This window comes from Cervus canadensis, chromosome 8 (genome assembly GCF_019320065.1).
Source record: "Cervus canadensis isolate Bull #8, Minnesota chromosome 8, ASM1932006v1, whole genome shotgun sequence".
NCBI classification, from domain to species: Eukaryota; Metazoa; Chordata; class Mammalia; order Artiodactyla; family Cervidae; genus Cervus; species Cervus canadensis.
Window position 1 is genome coordinate 11,860,873 of NC_057393.1, and position 23,539 is coordinate 11,884,411.

Below are 23,539 nucleotides of genomic sequence, written 5' to 3' on the forward strand. Positions count from 1 at the left end.
ACTTGTCAGTTCTAACCTGCTTGAGCTAGCATCTTTATTTTTTACAAAAATATTTTTTTGGCTGTGCCCGGTCTCAGCAGCATACAGGACCTTTAGTATTTGTTGCTGCATGCAAGTTTTTAGCTGAGGCATGTGGGATTTAGTCCCCCAACCAGGGTTTGAACCTGGGCACCCTGTATGGGGAATGCAGAGTCTTAGCTGATGAACCAGCATCTTTATCTTAATCCCAGATTTTAGGGTTAGAGGATCTGATTGGCCCTGTGTAGAGTCAATGGTTCACTCATGGTCCAATCAGCCACTGCCAGGGCAGTGTTCTATAATGGATGGTCATAACTAGTGAGGCCCACACCTCACCACTGAGGGAAGTTCTCAGGGAGGAATGGGTTGGAGAGCCATAGCAAAAGGTATGTGTGTGTGTATATATACACACGTACACACACATATGTATAGATGTATACATGTGTAGTATATGAATTTTTAAATTGAATAATAACTTGCATATGGTTAAAAAAAATAGCGTTACAGTATAAAATGAAGGGTAAGCATGTGCTGCTCTTCTCCCAGCTGAGGGTCCCACTTTTTTAGCTTTTTCTGATTATAGTTCCTTTTTTTTTTTTTGCATTGAGATATAACAAAATTCACCATTTAAAAATGTACAGTTCGGTGGTTTTTAGTTTATTCATTGTGAGTGTGCAGCCATCAGCACATCGTTAACCGTCACCCCAGAAAGAAGCCCCATATGTGTTAGCAGTCACTCCCGATTGCCGCATCCGCCATCCTCTTAAAACCACTCATTGACTTCTGTCCATGGTTTACCTAGTCTGGACATTTCATATAAATGGAGTCATGCAGCTTATGGCCTCTTATGTCTGGTTTCTTTAACTTAGCATAATGTTGTCAAGGGTCATACATGTTGTAGCATGTGTCAGTACTACATTCCTTTCCATGACTGCAAATAGTACTCCATCGCATGAATATGCCGTGTTTTGTTTATCCATTTCTCCATAGGTGGACACTTGGCTATTGTAGATAGTGCTGCTATAAATACACACGGTTTTTGTGTGAATACATGTTTTCAGTTCTCTTGGGAATATGCCTCGGTGTATGATTGCTGGGCCATATAGTAATTTCATGTTAGAACTTTTCCCCAACGTATCTGCACCATTTTACATTTCTACCAGCAAAGTGTAGGACTCTAGAGTACCATAGGGCCTGGGGATGCTAACTGCTCTAACCAAGTTTGGACTATTCTGTGCCACTCAGAGGGCTTCCCAGGTGGCTCAGTGGTACAGAATCCGTCTGCCAATGCAGGAGATGCAGGTTTAAGCCCTCAGTTGGGAAGGTCCCCTGGAGAAGGAAATGGCTACCCACTCCAGTATTCTTGTCTGGAAAATCTCCTCAGGCAGAGGAGCCTGGCAGGCTACAGTCCCTGGGGTCCCAAAGGGTCAGCCACGACTAGGCATGCACACATGTACCACTTAGAAATTTACTGTCAAGACAAATGCATGTGGCTGAGTCTGTTTTGGGAGCTAAGTATGTAACAGAGGATGAGATGGTTAGATAGCATCACCAACTCAATGTACATGAATTTTGAGCAAACTCTGGGAGATAGTGAAGGACAGAGGAGCCCGTCCATGGGGTCACAAAGAGTCAGACACGACTTAGTGACTGAACAACGACAACAAGATGTAACAGGTTCTTTAAATAGACTTCTGTGTAGAATGTGATATTTATTAAAGGGTAAATAGTAAAAATGTAGTAATTGCAGCCCTTTGGACTGTAGGCCCTCCAGGCTTCTCTGTCCGTGGAATTCTCGAGGCAAGAATACTGGAGTGGGCAGCCATTCCCTTCTCCAGGGGATCTTCCCAACCCAGGGATCGAATTCGGGTCTCCTGCATTGTGGGCAGATTCTTTACCGTCTGAGCCAGCAGGGAAGTCTGTGTTAAAACTCAGCAGTAGTCACAATTGTTTAGGATTTATACCAGCAAAAGATTTTCAAAGGAAAAATATTTTATCACTGACATTGTTTAGGATGGTTAATTCATAGTGATGGTAGAAGTAGAATGGACTTTAGTTGGTTTTATTATTTTTAAATTCTTTGCAGGAAGGGTATCTCCTATTGCTAGCACTTAGGTAGACCATTCCTACCACTTCTGTAGTAGGTCACTGCTTGACCCCTCCTACTTCCTAACCTTGAGTGTGAACATGTCAATTAACCTTTCTTTACCTCAATTTTATCATCTGTAAAATGGGAATAAGAGAATCCTTTTTTTTTTTTCGCCATGTCCTCCTCCAGAGGAGGCTCAGGGATTGAACCTGTGTCTCATGTCTCCTGCGTTGGCAGCAGGTTCTTTATCTCTAGTGCCACCTTGGAAGCCCGTGTATGAAACTGCCAAACTGTGTTCCAAAGTTGCTGTACTGTTTTGAAAGAGCAGATACCATTAGAAGTGTGTGAAAGAATAATACAGACAGGAAAAGAATAGTACAAACAGCTCTACGGATATAAATTCAACAACTTGAATGAAACAGACCAGTTCTTTAAAAAATACACTATTAATTTCCTATTTCTGCTGTAATAAATTACCACAAATTTAATCGCTTAAAACAAAATAATTTTTTTTTATTGTAATGTGATTGCTTTACAATGTTGTGTTAATTTCTGCTGTATAGGAAAGTGATTCAGTTATATATATAATATATATATTCTTTTTAATATTCTTTTCCCTTATGGTTTATCACAGGATACTGTATCTTTTTGAACTATGGTTTTGTCCCAGTATAGCCCAGGAGTGGGATTGCTGGTTCATGTGGCAACTCTGATTTTTAGTTTTTTTGAAAAACCTCCATACTGTTTTCCATAGTGGTTACACCAACTTAACATTCCCACCAACAGTGTCAGAGGGCTCCCTTTTCTCCACACCCTCTCCAGCGTTGGTTACACAGATTTATTATCTTAACAGTTCTGGAGGCCAGAAGTCTGATGTAGGTGTCACTGGGATAAAATCAAGTTGTCCGTAGGTCTGCCTTCCTTTCTGCAGCCTCTAGGGGATACTCTATTTCCTTGCCTTTTTTACTGCTTCTGGAGTTTGGCTAATTTCTTGTGTTGTGGCCCCCTTAGTCGTCAAAGTCAGCAACAGCAGGTCAAGTTCTTCTTGTATCTTAGTTCTCCTCAAATCTCTATATGCAATATATAATCAAACTGAAACTTAAACATCAAAATATAATCTGATAGAAATTTCATCAGTCGTTTTCAAGTGTTCCTCAGAATTACTTAGAAATGTTGAGAATCTAGAACAATCAAGACAAACTTGAAAGCAAAGATGAAGAACATCACTACCTAATTTTAAGACTCGCTGTCAAGCTATAGTGATTAAGACAATATGGTATTGGCATAAGGATAGACAACTTATCAGTTTAACAGAATATGGTAGCATAAAAACAGGAGATGAGTTTGACAGTAATACCACAGCAATTTACTTACTTATTTAAAAACTCTCATCTGTTGCTGCTGAGGGCCAGCAAGAAGACTTTGCCCAATTACAGCATCTATTTCTCATCAACCATGGACTGGAACCATACTAGTTTGCTAATTCTATAGGAGGAAAGATTGACAGTGTATGAGTTAAATTTCTCTTCTTTAACCATGGTTTTGTGGCTTATGTTGAGTGAGTGGTTATTTTTTTGCATGTTTTCTCCTTGGTAATTGTGTGACAGTTAATTGTTACTCTGTTTGCCAAAGCAGTTTACCACTAGAAAGTCCTTTAAATAAGGCTGGAACAAATAGATATCTTTCTGGAAAAAAATGAGCTTTGATGTCTCTTTCACACTAGAAACAAAAACATTAATTTGGTATATGATGCATATTAAAAAGATTGACAAGACCAAGTATTGAGGCAGAACATTGGACCTCTCATAGGCTGTTGGTGAGAGTGTAAAAGTGTGTCTGTCTTTTCTTCCTCAGTTCCTCTGACCACTTAAACTAGGGCAAGAGAGTGCAGGGGTGCCCACGTTCAGACGGCTGGGAATTCATGAGAAATATGATAGTGATAGGTATGTGCTCAGCAGGATTCTTGGTTGCCCATGGCACAACTTGATTCTGCATAAACCAAGGAAGATAAACACATAAATACTGTTTCAGGTAACAGTACCTTAGTGGGCTAATGTCTGGCTCAACTACAGCTAAATACTTCAGAGTATCTCTGTAGAAATCACCCTCTCTACTCCTTTCCCCTGGGGTGGCTTCGTTTTCAGACAGACCTCGGTCACTGTGGCCACAGGCAGCTGTGGGATTTGTAGGACCCAGCTACTGAGCCTTACACCTGGGGTTGTCCTTGACTGAGGCCCCCCCAACCTGATCGTCAGGACTCCCGTGAGGCCTCCGTCAGGTCCGCCCTGGGGCTGAGAGTGAGGGTGCTGTGGCTCCTCCTCAGAAGAGGCGCTCACTAGAAAAAGGGGAAATGGGTGCTAGTCTTGCGACACAGCCTGTTTTTCTCTATGTTTTGTCTATTTAATGTTTATTTCTCTGACTCCAGTAGCTGTGTCCCAGGCCGTTGCTAGAGTCTGGGAGTATAAAGGTGAATTGTTTATGAACTCAGAGCAGATCTGTAGCCTGGCATTGAAAATTCGGTGATGTGTTTGGTCTCATCTTGCTTTTGTTCGTTAGCTTTGTTCTTTTCCAGCCACTTTGTGCTCGTGTATTTGAATTTCTGATATGTCCATCCTTGTCTTTGGCTTACTATTACTGTTCCTCCCCCCAGAATGCCCTGGGTCTGCAATATGCCCACCCCTCATACCTCAACATGGTTCCGTTCTGCCCCTCTTCCCAGGCCTGGCTCAAACACCACCTCTTTCAGAAGCCTTCTCTGAGATATTTTGACCTTCATTATTTTCTCCCCTTTGCTTTTGCCTGTTGTTCTGCCCATAGCTTATCTTAGCTCTAATGTGCTTGCCCGCGCCACTAGGAGATCTTCCCAACCCAGGAATCAAACCCACGTCTCCTGCATTGGCAGGAGGATTCTTTACCCCTGAGCCACCTGGGAAGCCCTGTCTTAGCTCTAAGTTCTTCAATTCTAAGGGTTCTGATAGCAAAGTGCTGGGCATAAAGTAGGCTTAATACAGAAGGGGTAGTTACTGTACTCCTGAGAATTTTGGAATTCTCTGTTGCAGTCCTTAAATTGTTCAGCAATACCAGATGTTTTGTTTAACATTTCATAACATGTAAGTTACTTCGAAGTAACTTGCTGCTTCCTAGTCACTCTTTGATGTAGCTTCATCACCTGTGATGTGGTGTATTCAACCTTCTTACACAGATGCAGTCAGAATGGTAGTGTTGGCGGTCATGTCTGCTTGTAGGTCTTTTTAAACATCCATTTTGACTAGAAGCAGAAATACCCAGTCTAGTCCCCCACCCCCCACCCCGCATTCAGTGATCCTTTATTGGCATGCATTTAGTAGAGCAGTGCTCAAATTTCAGGATGCATCAGAATCACCTAGAGGGTATTTAAAGCATGAATTGCTAGCCGTGACCTCCAGCGTTTCTCATTCAGTAGTTCTGGGGTGGGCTGAAGACTTGCCTTGCCAACAACTGCTCAGGTGTTGCTAGTGCTGCTGGTCTGCGGAGCTACACTGTGAGGACCAGTTTACTAGTAGAAGATTTAACTCTTGGGGGCTTTGCTGTAGCTCGGTTGATAAAGAATCCATCTGCAATGCAGGAGACCTGGATTGAGAAGATGCCCTGGAGAAGGAAATAGCAACCCATCCAGTATTCTTGCCTGGGAAATCCCAGGGATAAAGGAGCCTGGCGGCCTGCAGTCCATGGGGTCGCAAAGAGGCGGACATGACAGAGTGACTAACACGGGCACAGAAGGATTAACCCTCGTCGCAGTCAGTCACTGACGGTGCTTGCGCCGCCGTGGGTGCTTTTTAGTAACCATCCTTTGCTCAGTTAAGGGAAAGTGTTAGGAATCTCTGCTACAGCAGGATCTTATGAATGTTTCTAACAGAATCAGCTACATAACAAATAAAGACAAGATTCCTTTACACCACATTTCCATAGCACTTGTGTGATATATATGGTACCTGTGCGTTGTTGGAAGTATTGACCAGCTCTGGTTAGATAGTTCTAATTCGTGAAAACATGCGGATATATATTTCTGGTTTTGGTTGTTTTTTTTTTTTTTTTTTAATGTTGATTCACTTTTTAGTCTTGGCCAGTTCCCATAATTTTTCAAAATCTGGTTTCTTAACTTTAATATGACATTAAAAACACCTTTCTCTCATTTTGCAATCATCATTGCAAGAGGCGTGCTGAATCTTAGGAGCAGGGCAAATTTCATGAAAATTACTTGTTTGGTCCTGAGGTATCCCCTGTAGATTGCTTACTAGAGGAGAGAGGGGGAAAGTGACTACTGTGGAGAACTTGGCTGGCACTTTTACTGGGTGGTGAAAATTAACGTCATGCATGAAGAGAAGATGAGCATCTCCTGTCTAAATGAAGCACGTGCAGCCCGCAAGGACACCGCATGCTTATGCAGCACTCTGGTAACGTGTAGCTGCAGTCTACGCATAAGGAAACATCAGACAGACCCAGTGAGGAACAGTCTGTTTTTTTATAATGGGTTTGTATTCTTCATTATCAGCGTCATAAAAGATAAAGATTGAGGAACTGTTCCGGAATAAAAAAAAAGATAGCAGAAAGCAGCATGTGATTCTACACTGGATCTGTACTGAAGTGGAAAAAGTATAATAAACAATAGTGTTGGGTCGGGAGACAAGTTGGAATATGCGTGGTAGACTCGATAAAAAGTATGGTATTGATTTTGAATTTCCTGAGAGTGACAGCAAGTACCGTGGTTATGTACGATAATCTCCTTATTCTTAGGAAACACACTGTACTATTTAAGTGAAAGTCACTCAGTCGCGTCTGACTCTTTGCAGCCCCATGGACTATGCAGTCTATGGAATTCTCCAGGCCAGAATACTGGAGTGGGTAGCCTTTCCCTTCTCCAGGGGATCTTCCCAACTCAGGGATCGAACCCAGGTCTCCTGCATAGCAGGTGGATTCTTTACCAGCTGAGCCGCCAGGGAAGCCCAAGTACTATTTAAAGGTAAAAATAAATGATGTGTGTGTCATGTAAGCTCAAGTGAGAAAAATGTGGGAGAGGGAGAGAGAGCAAGCAAATAATAAAGTAAATGGGGGCAAGGGTACAGGTGTTCTTTGTAATTTTCATTGTGACTTTTTGGAAGTTTGAAATTATTCCCAAATAAAAAGTTTTTTTAAAAAAAGAAGACGAACATGCTCTGCTTTCATTTCAGGGTAATTGTAAAAATTTTTTAAATCTGTATAAAAATGTTCTCAAGGAGCAGAGTGCTTTTCAGGTGATGGTTCCTGTGCTGCTTTGTCTGGGGGCCTCATCTCTTGCTGTGGAGGAGCTCTCGGGAGATAGCACCCGAGAGCCCGCAGGGGCTCTGCCTCACCCAGGTGTAATATCCAGTCCCCTGCAGCCCGGCAGCTTCTGGTGTCTTGCACAGTGCTTCCAATAAGGCACCCTAAACTAATGTGCCAACAGTCTCTTATTATGGATTGTACCTTCAGCTTTGAAAAGTATATTTTTCTTTCAGCTCAAAATGGGGTTAATCCTGACTGGGAGAAGAAAGTAATAGAATATTTTAAGGAAAAGCTGAAGGAGAATAATGCTCCTAAATGGGTAAGCTTGTTGCTGTTTGCCTGGGGGTGGGTGGGCGGGTGAGGGTTGGGCAGACTTCCAATTTCTCACAGTAGTGATCCACATATAACTTAAAAATATATAAATTAACATGTACCGCCCTCTGCCTTAAGTGCATATGTATTAAAAGATTTTGGTCTCTTGCAACTTAAATTCAAGCAAATAAATGCTTCTATACCGGCACCTCTAGGTGGCAGTAACTGACCGTGGGGAAAAAAAGGTAGCTGTGAGCGCTTTGATGATCTTTTATTACCTTCATTTTAAAGAATTACTTGTACAAGTCTTAAGAGAAGAGCTCAACAAAGCAAATGCCTTTCTGCTAAGTAGAAAGTGTTCTGAAGGAAAAGCATTCTTTGACATTATAATCAAATGTGATCATACAAATTGAACTTGCAAGAATGCAGAAAGGACTTTTGTTCAGCAATTGTGTCGTTGACTGTTGAAATCATTTGGCTCCCTGATAGGGCTTGATTTCGTATGTGGGGTCGTGGGTGGGTCGGTGGGGAATGGCAGTTTGTCTGGATATATATGTGTATGTGCTTAATGTTTTATACACAGACTATCTTGACTTGATTGTTTTCCTTTAAGGTCCCATCACTGAATGAAGTTCCTCTTCATTATTTGAAACCTAACAGTTTTGTGAAGTTTCGTTGCATGGTTCAGGATATGTTTGACCCTGAATTTTATATGGGAGTTTATGAAACTGTTAACCGAAACACAAAAGCACGTGTATGTATTGCTTTTTTCATGAAACTTAGTGTTTACAATTAGTAGGATTAGCTTTGTCCTTGTGTTGTCTATGGCAGTCTTGACTCTGATATGTTGATATAATACTGTTATTTTTTGTTTTGGTCATAGGTTCTTCATTTTGGAAAATACAGAGATGTAGCAGAGTGTGGGGTATGTATACTTAAAATATATAAAAAACTTTTTAATGAGCATTTTTTCCTGGGCAGAGAATATTATTTTCCTTTGGTTGACCATAAATTTACTTATCTTGTATATAAGTTAGTTCTAAGAAGTCATGTGAAATGTTTTGTTTACTTGCCTTTTACTTGAGTTTCTCTGATATGATTTTTTTTGGTCTTCTAAAAATGCCTTAGAAGGTGGAATATTGTAAATGACAAAGTTAATTCCTTTCTCTTCCTAATATCTGTACTGTATACTTGCTTTTAAAAACTACTTATGATAAGTTCTTTTAAAATGAGAAGTAGAAGGAAAATGAAAGACTATTACATTAGGGCTTTTTGGCCATGCTGCACAGCATGTGGGATCTTGGTTCCCTGACCAGGGATCAAATCTACACCTCCTACATTGGTAGCAAGGAGTCCTAACCGCTGAACTGCCAGGGAAGCCCCTACACGTGCTTAATTATGTTTGATTAAATCCTGCCCTCTTTTCCTGGGAAGAAAAAAGTAAACTTAAGCCTTCTTTGATAAAGGGAAGTAATAGAAACTCTCCTACATATCAATAATGGGAAAGGGAAGAAGAAGACAAAGTCCTGGAATAAATATTCTAACTCAGCATGCTGATCTGTATGGAAGAATGGCCCTAATTAGGAACGTTTCTGTAGAGAGAGAAATATAACTTCCTACACTTAGAGTAATGGACTTGTGAAAGATGAATTCGTTTAATCTTTTGATGACCTCCAGGTCTCCCAGTGTCTTTTTTCTTTTAAGGGTGTTTCCATGACATATTAATACATTGTTGTGCTGAGTCTAATGAATCAACTTTATAAATGTTTCCTGCATTCCTGTTTATGGAGCCCTAAGTTATATTAGGCTGATAAATTAATCATAATTTTTCTTCTATTTCATGATAATGCAGTGTCTCTCTAACTCAGTAGTCTCAGCAGCTGGAAATGGGAAAATAAAATAGATGAGGGTGTCCATCTGTGATACTCCCAAAGGCAAAGAGTTTGTGCTGTGTTTCTGAAGAGCCATAAGTAAGAACACCATACCAGGAAAAGGGGTCTTTGGCCTTGGAAAGAAAGAAACAAAAGCCACCTTGCTTGTACATACCATCGCAGACTGAATTGATGTCTCTGGAATTCTTTCTTTTCTTTCTTTGTTTTTCTCTTACAGGATAGAATATAGATTTTGTTTACTTGTAAGGGATTTTTTTTTGTACTATAAAAGTAATATGAGTATGTTGAAATAATTTCTTTATAATACTACATCTTGGGTCCTCTACCTATCTGTACTTAAGACTTTCTAAGTATATTTGAAACAGAGAATATGCCTTTTGTAAGGAATAATATCTGATTTTTAAATCTCATCTCAGAGCAGCCTCTTAAGAAGTATTTCATTAAATTCCTATTTGATAGGCTAATGCTAATAGCATTCCTGTGAGAGAGACAGTGGAATTACCATGAGTGTTGTCTTTGAAAAAACTTTAACGAAACTTTATTTTAGGGATTTGATTTTGTAACGTAGGGTATTATGTATTTTGGATTTGAAGGAAGGTGCAGTATTAATTGGGCTTCCCTGGTGGCTCAGACGGTAAAGAATCCACCTGAAGTGCAGGAGACTTGCATTCAGTCCTTAGATTGGGAAGATCCCCTGGAGGAGGGCATGGTACCCCCCCCAGTATTCTTGCCTGGAGAATCCCCATGGACAGAGGAGCCTGGCGGGCTACGGTCCATGGGGTCTCAGAGTCAGACACGACTGAGCAAGAGTTTGTGCTGTGTTGCTGAAGAGTCGTGAGTAAGAGCACCGTACCAGGAAAAGGGGACTTTGGCCCTGGAAGGAAAGAAAGAAAGAAACAAAAGCCACCTTGCTGATACATACCATCTCAGGCTGTACACACTGTATTGATTATTGCATTTGAAGTGATTTTTATGTCAGTTTTCTTTTCAAAATTGATAGTTTGAATTTAGTAGTTGCTTGTTAGTTAACTCAATATGAAGTATTCACTGTGGTTTTATAAACAACCTGAAAACATGGTTGCTAATTTTTTTAAGTTTTTTAATAAAATTATTAAAATAAAATTTTGTGAACATCACAGCCTCAGCAAGAAGTTGATTTAAACTCTCCACGAACTACTACTTTGGAGAGGCAGACATTCTACTGTGTTCCAGTGCCTGGAGAATCTACGTGGGTAAAAGAAATATCCTTTATCTCAACCTTCTTATGTGTTGAATGCTTTCTGATAATTTTCTTAATTGAAGAGACCACAATTCACTTTTTTTTTTTTTAAGCTTAGCCTTTTTACCTCAATGAACATAGCTGGAAAAAATAATTTTTTTATTCTGGGTTTTTTTTTTTAAATATATTGAGGTGTAGTTGGTTTACAATAGTGTATTAATTTCAGGTACAACATAATGATTCAGAAATTTGATAGATTTTACTTCATTCATATTTATTATAAAATATTGCCTGTATTTGTGGTGCTGTGCAATATATCCTTGTAGCTTATTTTTTGTATACATCAGCCTTCTTTTAAAAAAATATTTTTATTTTAACCAAGCTACCAAAGTAGTAAGTAGTGTTTTATTAGTCATAGAGGTAGCATAATTTTAGATAGTCTCCAGGTCATGGAAATCTTTCTTTAACCCTTCATTTAACGCCTATGTTAATGCCAACCAAGCTCGAGTCAGTCCTTCAACGTCTTACACTCCCAGCCGTCACAAGAGGAGCTATGAAGACGACGAAGATATGGATCTGCAGCCCAATAAACAGAAAGACCAGCATACGGGTGCCAGACAAGCAGGTAGCGTGTGCCATCCCGCTTCCTGGAGACTGCTCTCTCGCAGTGGATTCGTATTCAGAATTCATAGTTCTGTAATGTAGCTGTAGGTTTAGGAGCTGGCAGTGATTTGACAACTTTGCTTTCAGGTTTACCAGAATTATAGACAGTTCTGAAGTTTTAACAGTGACTCTCTGCTCAGTCTGTGCTTCATAATTGAGCATTTAGGCATCACTTGGAAGTCGCTACTCTGCTGTCAGGTGTTGAGGGTCTCAAGTTGGAAGCTAGAAAAGGGCTTTGTGTTTCTTCATATTTATTTTTTTATCTCAGCCTTTAAGTAATATAAAAGCATAGTACTCTAAAAATGACTTATTTGTATCTGAAAACATCCTTTCTTATTTTTTTTGGAATAATGATGAGATTAACTTACTAAGTTAGTCTTAAGACGGAGCACATTGGAGGAAAAACGTGAAGTTTTGTTACGCTGGATTACTTATTCCTAAACTTTAGAGCAAATAACCCTTAGAATAGCCACAGTTCTGTTTGTTCTATTTAAGGTAGGTTTGTAGTAGTTTATGTATTAAAATATAATTAAAATGCAAGTAATTCTGATTATACAAGGAAACCAAAAGTTAAAATTTTCTAAGAGAATTTAAAAATTGGTATATATCATTATTGATTTGCCAGTCACAGTTTTTTTGAGCAGTGAATTCCTTCATATGGTAGGTAGATAAGTTTGTCTTTATTTCTCCTTTTATGTCCTGTCACTTAAAGGCAGAGGAGGTAAAACAAATTAGTTAATTTAATCTGAAGAGTGGGTTGAGAGAACAAATATAGCAATCAATGGTAAACAAAGATTTACTACTGAGTTTCATTTAACCATAGATTATTCTACTTTATAAGTTCATATTACTGTATTTCTTTAAGCTAAGACATATTTTAATATTTTAAAAATTGGAATGTTTTACACCAAATATATACAAATGTAATAGTATTCTTTCTTTTTCTCTACTCCCAAATGTTTATTAAAATTAATGGTGCATCATAATAATAACCTAAATACATATTAGAATCCAGGACCTATGGTAATTCTCTTTCTTAACATTTAAGCTATTGATGCTTCTTTCTATTTCTTGCCCCTTTTGTTTGAATGTCATACTTCAGGGCTTTTGAATACATTTGAGTGCATTAGTTATGTAAAGTTTTACCTTGTTTGTGTCTTCCCTTGTGTTTCAAACAGTAGAGAATCTGCCTGCAATACAGGAGACCTGGGTTCAGTACCTGGGTTGGGAAGATCCCCTGGAGAAGGGAATGGCAACCCACTCCAGTATTATTGCCAGGAGAATTCCACGGACAGAGGAACCTTGAGGGCTACAGTTCATGGGGTCACAAAGAATTGGACACGACTGAGCGACTGACATTTAACCTTGTTTGTTGGTTTCTAGGCAGTCTATCAGACTGTGTGTGTGTACATATATATGTATATATGAAGCTTTTTTGGAGATAAGTATAGATTCACATGCACTTACAAAAAAAAATAATACAGAGAGATCCTGTATATCCCTGATGCAGTTTCAAGTGGATCAACATCTTATATAACATCTTGCATAATTATAGTAGAATATCATAACCAGGTAATAGATATTGATATGGTCCATAGACCTTATTCAGAATTCACATTTTTACATGCACTTATTTTTGTGCATTAGTTTCATCACATATGTAGATAGATTCATGTGACCGCTGCCAAGTCAGGATACAGAACAGTTCATTACCTGGATCGCTTATGTTGCCCTTTTATAATCACTTCTGCCTCTCTGCCTCCCCTCTTGGCAACGACTAATTTGTTCTTCATCCCTATAATTTTGTCATTTATGAATGTTATATAAATGGAATCATACAGTATATAGACTTTATAGATTAGCTTTTGTCATTCAGCATAATTTCCTTGAGGTCTGTCCAAGTTGTTGCTTACATCAGTAGCTTACTCTCTTTATTGCTGAGCAGTATAGTGTGGTATGGCAAGCTGTATTTTAATTCCAACTAGTTACCAGTCCTAAATTATAACTACTTTAGGGGTACAAGCTATCTTTAAATGATCTTTGTAGCCCTAACAATTAGTCTGATTCCTGGTACATAGTGCAAGTTAATAGTTGTTTGGTAAATAAGTTTATTGCTATGTGGTTTTATTCTGCTTAGTAAGTAGAAATAAATATATTCTATCAAAGTGTTTTTGTTGTCTGTAGACCCATATACTCATTGGGTCAAAGATGTTAAATAACCCTATTAAATATTAACTTTTAAAGTTACTTCTAGGAGATTTGATGGGGGGGGGGAGGGCGGGAATCTGTTGCTGTTTTATTGCGGGGGTGCAGGGAATGATCACAATTCCAGATCTTCATCATCTTTGTTCCCTTTGTAGGTCAAAAGGGCTTCTAGTGTGTGTTACTTCCTTTAAAACGGCAACAACTTGAAGTTTGCAAGCTCAGAAACATCATTTCAGTCAAATGCAAAAGGCTGTTTAGGAATGTTCTTTATCTCCAGGAAGCCTTCGAAATGACGGATGTACAATGCTTTCCCTTTGAATTTAGGGAATGTTGGTGGTCTTCAATGGTGTGGCGAGCCAAAACGTTTAGAAACTGAAGCTTCTTCTGGACAACAGCTGAGCTCCCTAAACCTCTCTTCTCCTTTTGATCTGAATTTTCCATTGCCAGGAGAGAAGGGTCCTGCATGCCTCGTGAAGGTAAGAAAGTCTTTGACGGGTCTGATGCTGACAAAGATGTGCTAAGTGTCTCAGAAATTAAAACAGAAAAGTCTTAGCATTTGTGTTAGCCAGTTTTCTCTTGCTGCTGTAACAAATCGCCACAGATTTATGGGGCTTAAAGTAACAAAATTTATCAGCTTAGAGGCTTTAGGTCAGAAGTCCAATGTGAATCTCACTGGGGATAAAATGAAAGTGGCTGCAAGACTGGTCCCTCTCTGGAGACTCCAGGTGGCAATCTCTCTTCCAGCCTTTTCCAGCTTCTAGAGGCTTGTGACCCCTTCCTCCATCTTCCAGGTCAGCAGTAATACAGCCAGCCCTCTGACCATTTTTTCATAGTCTCATCTCCCTCTGGCCATAGGTAGGAGGATTTTATAATTTTAAGGACATGAGTAATTAGATCGAGCCCACTCATGCAGTCCAGAGTAATCTCCCCATCTTAAGGTTCTTTAATTTATATAAGTCCCTTTTACATGTCAGGTAACATATTCAAGGATTCCAGTGAGATGTGGATATGTGTATGGCAGGGAGGGGGCATTATTTTATCTACCACAGCATTGTCTTTTTTTGAAAAATGAATATTTCAAATAGAAGTGAAACTGTTTAACATCTATATTCTTCCTGAATCATTTCTAACTTACTAATTTCTGCTTTATTTTCACCATTCTTTCTTTTCTTATCAATTAGATTTAAAATAAGGTAGAAGAAGATCTGTTAACAGTTTGTTCCCCTATCTTGCTCATTCTGGTATTTTAATCGTGAGCAGTGAACAAGTGATAACAAGTTTCAGAAACGATCAGTGAGAATTTCCATTCTTAGTTGTTATGGTTTTAAGTTAAATGGTACCTCAGCTATGCAGCATAGGAACCAGAATTAGCGCATTTTTCCTTCTGTGCTTCTCTTAGGTCTCACCAGTAAGCGGCTGTGACAGTTTCTAATGTCCATCTTGATAGACAGCTTTGAAGGTTTGGCTCTTTATTGTGAGAAGCCTCATGGCCATTTGAAGTCTGTGTCAGTCCTAATACTGCGTAGTTTGAGGTTAATACTCAGTTTTCCCCTTCTCTCGATGTAGTTAATATATTTTGAGATAATTCATGTTTCTAGTTTTAGTTCATCCCTTGGGAAAAGCTTTTCACTGAAGTAGTGGGAAAACAGACATTGGTCAGGAGTCCCGTGTTTTAGTTGTTAACTTATTTGCTAGCTAGCAAAATGGCTTCAAGTGAGAACCTTACCTCCCTTGGCCTCCATTTATCAAATAAAAGGAGATGCTGTAAGGTTCATTTTCTGATTATTATTACTTCAAGGCTAATATCTTATGCTTTTTTGATGTCATTGAGTCCTGACTGTGATTTTGTGTGGCCTCTTGTTAGGTCTATGAAGACTGGGATTGTTTTAAAGTAAACGATGTTCTTGAGTTATATGGCATACTCTCTGTGGATCCTGTGCTAAGTATACTGAATAATGATGAAAGGTGAGTCTATTTTGAAATAATTTCAAACTTTGAGAAAAGTTGGAGGATGATTATATAAAGAACTCCCTTTTCATTCAGATTTACAGGTTGTTAACACTTACGCTCCATTTGTTTTGTCATTCATTTGTGCTTTTTTTTATATACATACATTTTTATACATATGTAGTTTTTGGAAACAACTGAGAGTAAGTTGTGTATGTCATATCCTAAATACTTGCTGTGTCCGTATTTCCTGAGAACAAAGACCCTCATATATAATCAGAGTATAGCTACAAAGTTTGGAAATTTGCCGTGAATACATAGTATGCTAAGCACAGTCCACGCTAAATTTCAGCAAGTGTCTCAGTGCTGTTCTTTCTGACAGTCTTTTTCTTGGTCCAGGACCCATAGGATCACTCGTTGCATTAACCTGGAGTGGTTTCCAGCTCTTAGAAGGACACCTTCAGGGCCTTGATACTTTCCTTTTCTTTTTTTTTTTTCCTGTCCTTCCACATATTGACACTTTTCTTGACACTATGAGGAAATTCATTTCTCATAGTACGGAGGCACCAAGGTTGAGACACCAGCATTTAGTAAGGGCCTGTTTCCTGGTTTGTAGATGGCTGTCTTCTTGCCATGTCCTCACATGGCAGAGCAGACTCGTGAAACTTTTGAAGAGTACAGACCAGTTACTTTGTAGGACGTCTGTCCATTTGGGTTTATCTGGTGTTTCCTTGTGATTAGATTCCAGCTATGCATTTTGCGCAGAAAACTACAAAGTGATATATTCTTCTCAGTGCATCACATCTGGAGGTACAATGGCCTCTTATGATCAAGTACTTTTTGATCACTTTGTTACCTTTGGTACACACATGTACATACATATACGTTTATCATAATATGACATATGTAGGTAGCCTGAAATCTGTCATGTAACAATTTATGACGAGGAGGCGCATTTTCTGTTCTCTCAGAGTACAGGTGGAACTTTCCTCGGCTTGAGTTCTCATTTCATTTTCAGAGATGGATGTTATTTTTATGTGTGTACAGCTGCTGCCTCTGTGAACTGAAGCTCTGTCATCTCTCGGCAGGGACGCCTCTTCGCTGCTGGACCCGATGGAATGCACGGACATGGCTGAGGAACAGAGGGTGCACAGTCCTCCTGCCTCCTTAGTGCCAAGAATCCATGTGGTCTTAGCCCAGAAGCTGCAGCACATCAACCCCTTACTGCCTGCTTGCCTTAACAAGGAGGAGAGCAAGACCTGTAAGTGTAAGTGCTGACGCCTCGTGACCCAGACACTCACCCGGCATGCGGGAGCTGCATTTTGTGAAGCTGTCGGTCAGATGCTCAGTCATCAGGATAAGTTCCTCCAGTAGTCACCATCGATTTGCCCATTTTCCTTTGTGTTAATTCTCTTCATTAAAATGATCTCACCCACCCCGCCACCCCCCCCCGCAAAAGATACACCCCCTTGTCTTGTCTTGGCAGTTGGCATCACTCACGGGCCAGTATTTGAAGCCCCTGCTAGTTGTCTGCTGACGTGCAATGCTTCGTCCATAGTTACTTTTTAGCCAGAGAGGCGCGAGAGGACCTGGTGTGTGGGCTGAATCTGGTCACCCTTCTCTCTCCAGTTGTTTCCGGTTTCATGTCCGAATTGTCTCCAGTCAGAGCAGAACTGCTTGGGTTCCTCACTCATGCCCTTCTGGGAGACAGCTTGGCCGCTGAGTACCTTATATTACATCTCATCTCTACAGTGTAAGTGCTGTGTTCCTGGGAGTTTGGTGTTTTGTTGAGAGGGACAAAGAAGAGGAAGGTTTCTGAGATAATTTGTTTTGTTTGTTAGGCTTCATCACCAGATGGTTTTTATTTGTTCAGTGCAACAGCTGTTACACCTAATCACAGATACTCCTTTTTTCAGCTTTTCTCAGGGTCACGTGTAGCATTTTGATTGTATCTCCTTAAATTTAAGAGCTAAGACCAGGTATAGAACCTAGCTGATGAGTGAGATAAGCTGTCCTGTTACCTTTGCAGTCTGTAAGTCCTCTGTTTATACATCCTGAGGCTCTGTCTGCTGTCTGCGAGGCCCACTGGCTGCACGTCTCACGTTGATGGACGTGAGCCCCTCTTCCTCTCACCTCGCTATAGCTCTTTGTTTTCCAATTTCAAAGTAACGTGCGTACCTTCAGTAAGTTCCAAGAGCATAAAGAAGAAAGCAGAAATTGTCTGTAATCTCACCACTTAGAGATGGTATCAGTTAACAGACCTTGGTAGCTGATGATATCATCTTTTTTTGTTTGCATATGTATACCTCCCTACTTGGGTCTCAGTTCTATTCTGAATAGGTCATTAGCTTGCTTTTATCATTAATAAATATTAAACATTCTCCCATCATAATTCCCCTTGAGCCTTTTAATGGCTGTACAGTGTATTTCATTATAGACAGTTGTACTTTTCCCCTAAATGTTAGGCTTTTCTAGTTTTTCTCTGTTTAAATAACTCTGTAGTAAACATGTTTGTCCTAATAAATCTTTCCTCAGGTAGTATTTGAGACAGTAGTACATAATGGTTGAATGCATAGATACTGGAACCAAATTGGCTGTGTTCAAGTCCAGCTCTACCACTTTATGGCTGTATGAACGTGGGCATATGATATAAAATGCCTCAGATTTCTCATCTGTAAAATGAAAATAATATTACCTACCTCAGAGTGTTTGGGAATTAAATGATAAAGTACTTAGAACAGTACCTGGCACATGGTAGAAGAACAATACCAGCACTTAAGTATTGGCTGTTATTTTCATTATTGTTTCTGTTTTTTAAAAAAAGCTGATCAGAGTAATCTGCTTTATTTTTAATGACAGTATTAAGCTTATTTTTCTTTGTTTGCTTTTGATGGGGATCAGGAAATCACCTGAGTGTCTTATTGGTTGATACCTTTTATTTTTTTCTAGATATACAAGAAGAGATGTTCTTCCACTAGGAAAATTTACGGTTAACTTGAGTGGTTGTCCACGGAATAGTACCTTCACGGAACACTTATATCGAATTATTCAACATCTGGTTCCAGCAGTAAGATCAATATAAACACGTGTTAGAAACCTAAGTACACTTTAAAAGTCCATCTAATGGTCTTTCATTCAACCCAAATATTTAACTTTTAGATTTTAATAGATCTCATTAAGGGGAAACAAAGCCTGCCCGGTTTCATAATTTAAAATGTACTTACCTCTAAACATTTCACTTTTCCTTTGTTGCCTTAGCATGAATTTCTTTGAATAACAGTTAATACAACTGTAATAATTCCTTTAACAATGTACTCTCTTTTGATGCCGTTTGTTTGTACAATTTGGTATCCTTTGTATGCTTTAAAATTTTAAATGTCAATTAACTGTAAATTGTAGGAGTATAATTCTTTTTAGTTGAGGAAATAACTTTATTTCTGCTGCCCAAGTTTAATTCCTGTTTGAAAGTCAAGCTAAACTTTATTTGCCAGGGCATCTGGAATGAAGTGTTTGTGTGGTGGTAGGATCTTAGGGGAATAGCTTCTGATTAGTTGTGTGCCTGGCAATGCTGATCACACCTTTGGAGATTTAAGAGATTGAAGTAGATCATTCATTTAACCAGTGTTTATTCAGTGTCTTCTGGGCCCTTAAGAAACACAGCAATAGACCAAATAGACCAGCATTCCTCACTCTCCTTGACTGACTTTACACTTAAAAAATCATTGAGGACTCAAAAAGATGTTGTTTGTGTGGATTGTTTGTATCCTCAGTTTACCATGTTAGAAATTAAAAACATACTAAGATAGTCATTGAAAACAAATCAATTATATATGAACATAAGTAAAATGTTTTTGTGAAAATAGCTGTTTTTCCCAAACAAAAAAAAGTATCAGTGATAAAAGTGACATTGTTTTAAATTTCTGCCAGTCTCTGTAGTGTCTGGGTTAATGGACAGCTGCGTTGGTGTATCTGTTTCTGCATTCAGTCTATTGTAACATGATGTTTTGACTGAAGTATAGGAAGGAAAGCTGGCCTCACACAGATGAAAAAGTAGTTGGCGAAGGAAGGACTGTTTTAACAGCCTTTTCAGATAACTGTAGATGTTCTTTTTGGATATTCTGATACTGAATGAAAACTGTCCATGTGGTATTTTCTTCAAAAAGAGTTGGAAGTGTGAAATCTGAGATCTGATCAGTGAGCTTTTTATGCCCTGCTGTCGTAAATTCGTTGGTCTCTCTTGCACACTGAATGGATCTTTTATCCGGGATTTTTACTTCATGGGACCCCATAAACGGGTCTTAGCAAGCTTCTGGCGATATCTTTTTTTTTTAAACCTCTAGGTATTTGAGATACATATACCAATATATATATCTCAGTTGTCTATGATTTGTTTCTGGTTCACTAGTAAAATAAAAATTATTCTCCAGGAATACTGAACAGGACATTTGAGAATAAAGCAGCTCATAGAATCAGAGAAATTCTTCCTTAGGATGTAGAAATTTTTGTTTCTGAGAGCTCCAGAAACCATGAGCCTACTCCCTTAGAAACTGCATAAGATCTTTCTTTCCATATAAAAGGTAGTGTTTAACTCCAAATACATATTTTCTTAAAAGAGGGAAACTCGCTGATTAGAAAACGTCTCTTTGCAGTCTTTCCGTCTGCAGATGACCATCGAGAACATGAACCACCTGAAGTTCATTCCCCACAAAGACTACGCAGCCAATCGCCTGGTCAGCGGGCTCCTGCAGCTGCCCAGCAACACTTCGCTTGTAATTGACGAGACTCTCCTGGAGCAGGGGCAGCTGGACACACCAGGTGTGTGCATGGGCGCTTCCACACCGTGTCTAGGTCCCAGCAAGGCCAGGCTGGGTAATGGTTTTCTAAAAATATAACTGTGAACAAGGGCAGATTCACACTTCACAGATACTTAAGATAAAGGCTTGCTCTGTGAATTTAGTTAAAGCTTATATGGTAAACAAAAAAGTTGTGTACATCAGCTATGTTTTATGATGGCATGAACATTGTACCATGATACAAGGAAGTAACATAGCTTTTTAAAGGCTGCAAGGGTGCCTTTAGTCCTATATTATCTCAAAAGAAAAGTTGTAGAACAGACCTAATAAAACATTTTTCCACCAACCAATGTGATTAAACTTTTTTTCCAAATAGTCAAAATATTTAGTAGATCAAATGGCTTGAACTAAATGTTATGGAACATGTTATGAAATTATAAGAAAGCAGATTGCTTTACCTGTGCTCAAATGAGAATGCAGAAGACACTTTGCTAGTCATCAGTTCAAGAGGTAGACGTAGAAAAAGCAGTGTTAGACTGGGTAGAATTAAGGCAAAAATGAGTATAAATTCATTAAAATCAATAACCTCATCTCTGTATAAAAATCATTTTGGTCCTGCCAGATTATTTTAGCCCTGTGAACACATCACATATAAAGTAATCTTACTGGGAATTATTTTATGTCTAAATGCACACCAGATGCTTAATGATAAATTTGGGTGGGTGGGTGGGGAATCTTGGCTCCAAAAATATGTTTTATCTGTCTTGACAAATGTCTGTGAACCCTCTTAGTTAATGGTCATTTAGAAAATTGGACAGTGCCTCTCATACTTTTTTAAAGCAGTAGGAATCTCCTGTCTTATTATCAATGTCAGCAAAACTAATTTAAGTAATTAAAATCAAGCGACTGAAAAATTATTTTCTTGCTTTTGTAGGTGTTCATAATGTGACTGCCCTGAGCAACCTAATAACTTGGCAGAAGGTGGATTATGACTTCAGCTACCACCAGATGGAATTTCCCTGCAACATTAATGTTTTTATTACTTCAGAGGGGAGATCGCTCCTGCCGGTACGAAGGGTCACTTTGAAATGGAGGGCAGTTACTGCAAAGAGATCTGGACTTTTGCTTTGTTTCTTGGCACTGCTTATTATTAATAAGCTAAACTTGTTTCAAAATTGTGGCTGATTATTAATGAGGAAATTGAATATTTTGGTTCTCTGGGATGAACCCCTCATATCTAGAAAGAAAATCACAAGGCAAGGAGAGAAAGCTGTTGGCAGCAGAAACCCCCACATGTGGGGAGAGAAAGCAGACGCTGTCTGTAAATTGCCTGATTAACATCCAGACCTTGGTGTTTGTTGCCTCTGTTCCACTGTTTTCTGCCAATCTTTCGTGAGAAATATTTGAGAGTTCCATTTAGAATGTTGCTAATCAGCCTGGTAGTTAGTTCAGCGCTTCATGGAAGAGCACTTTTACTTTTGAGTCTTTTTATGATGAGAAATTATGCCCAGTTGCTTGAAAGACATCTAGCAGCTCTATGTAATGTGCTCACCCATGATGTATGAGGAACTGCCTGTGAATGAGAACAAGGTGGCCCAGTGGTGAGTTTCTGTGGTGAAAGTGTGATTTGCTTTATGTGGTGTCTAGAAATACAGTTCAGTAAGATACAGAGAACATAGTCCATGACGAAGGAAACATCTAAAACATTTTAATTAGCCACTTTGTACAGATGCACTCTCTATATGCTTACTGATACCACTGAGGAAACAAAAGTAACCAAGAAAAGGCTAGCTTTGGTAATTATTGCTGGGTAGTTACAGTGCACATAAATTAATATTAAAAAGTGACATCCCCCTAATAATAAATCATATTTCCTATTTCCCTCAGGGATCTGATAGAGCTGAAGCATCCCCTGAAAATTTAGATTAATTTAGGAACTTGGAAAATACTGTGTGCTGTTTCTCTTTTTAGGCAGACTGCCAGATCCACTTACAGCCACAGCTAATGCCACCAAACATGGAAGAGTACATGAACAGCCTTCTCTCAGCGGTGCTGCCCTCTGTCCTGAATAAATTCCGCATCTACCTGACCCTTCTGAGGTTCCTGGATTATAGCATCTCTGATGAAATAACCAAGGTGTGTTTGGGTTAAAACAAAGGATTTCTCTGTCTTAATTGGAATAATCAATTTACATTTACTGTAATTACTGATAAGGTAATTTTGCTATTTGTTTTCTGTGTCATAATGTCTTTTGTTCCTCTGTACTGTCTTTTGTTTGAAATAGATATTACTAGTGTACAACTTTAATTTTGTCTTCTGTGATACAAATTTTTTTTCGTTAGTAGTTGCCTTGGGAGCTATTAACATCTTAATTATGATAATCTGGAATTAATTTAGGATTAATGCCAGTTTACTTATAATAGTATGCAAAAGCTTTAATCCTTCATAATTCCATTCCTTCCTTTGTGCTTTATTATCATTCAGATTACCTCTTTATATTGTATGTCTGTCAACACATTTATAATTATTGCTTTATGGGTTGCAGTTGTCTTTAAAGACATTTATACTACCTTTTGTATTTACTTGTGTGGATACCCTTACCAGTGATCTTCACATGGATTCAAGTTACTTTCACTTCAGCCTGGAGAATTTGGATATTTCTCAGGGTTTTTCTGTAAGGGAGATATGCTTGTGACAAATTCTGAGTTTTCGCTTATCTGGGAATGTTTTAATTTCTCCTTAATTTTTGAAAGTCAACTTAAATATGCTGGGTGTGGAATTCTTAGTTCATAGGCTTGTTCTTTCAGCACTTTGAGTAATTCCTCCAGCTGCCTTTTGGACTTTGTGATAAGAAGTCAGTTTCCAGTGAGAGGATTCTTTGTACATTACTGAGTCATTTTTCTCTTGTCGTTTGAAGATTCTCTCTGGCTTTTGACCGTTGAGCTGTGATGTGTCTAGATGTGGATCTCTGAGTTTATCTTACTTGCAGTTTATTGAGTTTTTTGGATATGCAGATTAATGCACATTTTGAGGAAGTTTTCAAGACATTTGGTAAAAATTTGACCATTATTTAAGTTTCTTCCTTCCCCTTTCTCCCTCCTCCCTGGCATTTCCAGGTATG

General features: G+C 38.9%; 1 protein-coding gene across 2 annotated transcripts in view; it reads left to right on the plus strand.

The window, feature by feature from the left end:
* Positions 1 to 23,539, plus strand: part of LOC122445867 (minichromosome maintenance complex binding protein) — a 33,236-nt gene that overhangs the window by 5,100 nt on the left and 4,597 nt on the right. Inside the window, exons 2-14 of one of the 2 annotated variants that reach the window (XM_043475295.1) lie at positions 7,621 to 7,706; positions 8,313 to 8,453; positions 8,583 to 8,624; positions 10,731 to 10,832; positions 11,291 to 11,435; positions 14,003 to 14,154; positions 15,543 to 15,643; positions 16,714 to 16,886; positions 17,255 to 17,378; positions 18,575 to 18,692; positions 20,275 to 20,440; positions 21,353 to 21,486; positions 22,390 to 22,554. In XM_043475295.1, coding sequence (XP_043331230.1) covers positions 7,621 to 7,706; positions 8,313 to 8,453; positions 8,583 to 8,624; positions 10,731 to 10,832; positions 11,291 to 11,435; positions 14,003 to 14,154; positions 15,543 to 15,643; positions 16,714 to 16,886; positions 17,255 to 17,378; positions 18,575 to 18,692; positions 20,275 to 20,440; positions 21,353 to 21,486; positions 22,390 to 22,554 — 1,649 coding nt within the window. Of the gene's footprint in view, positions 1 to 7,620; positions 7,707 to 8,312; positions 8,454 to 8,582; positions 8,625 to 10,730; positions 10,833 to 11,290; positions 11,436 to 14,002; positions 14,155 to 15,542; positions 15,644 to 16,713; positions 16,893 to 17,254; positions 17,379 to 18,574; positions 18,693 to 20,274; positions 20,441 to 21,352; positions 21,487 to 22,389; positions 22,555 to 23,539 lie in introns of both variants that reach the window. The other variant, XM_043475294.1, reaches the window with a different exon arrangement.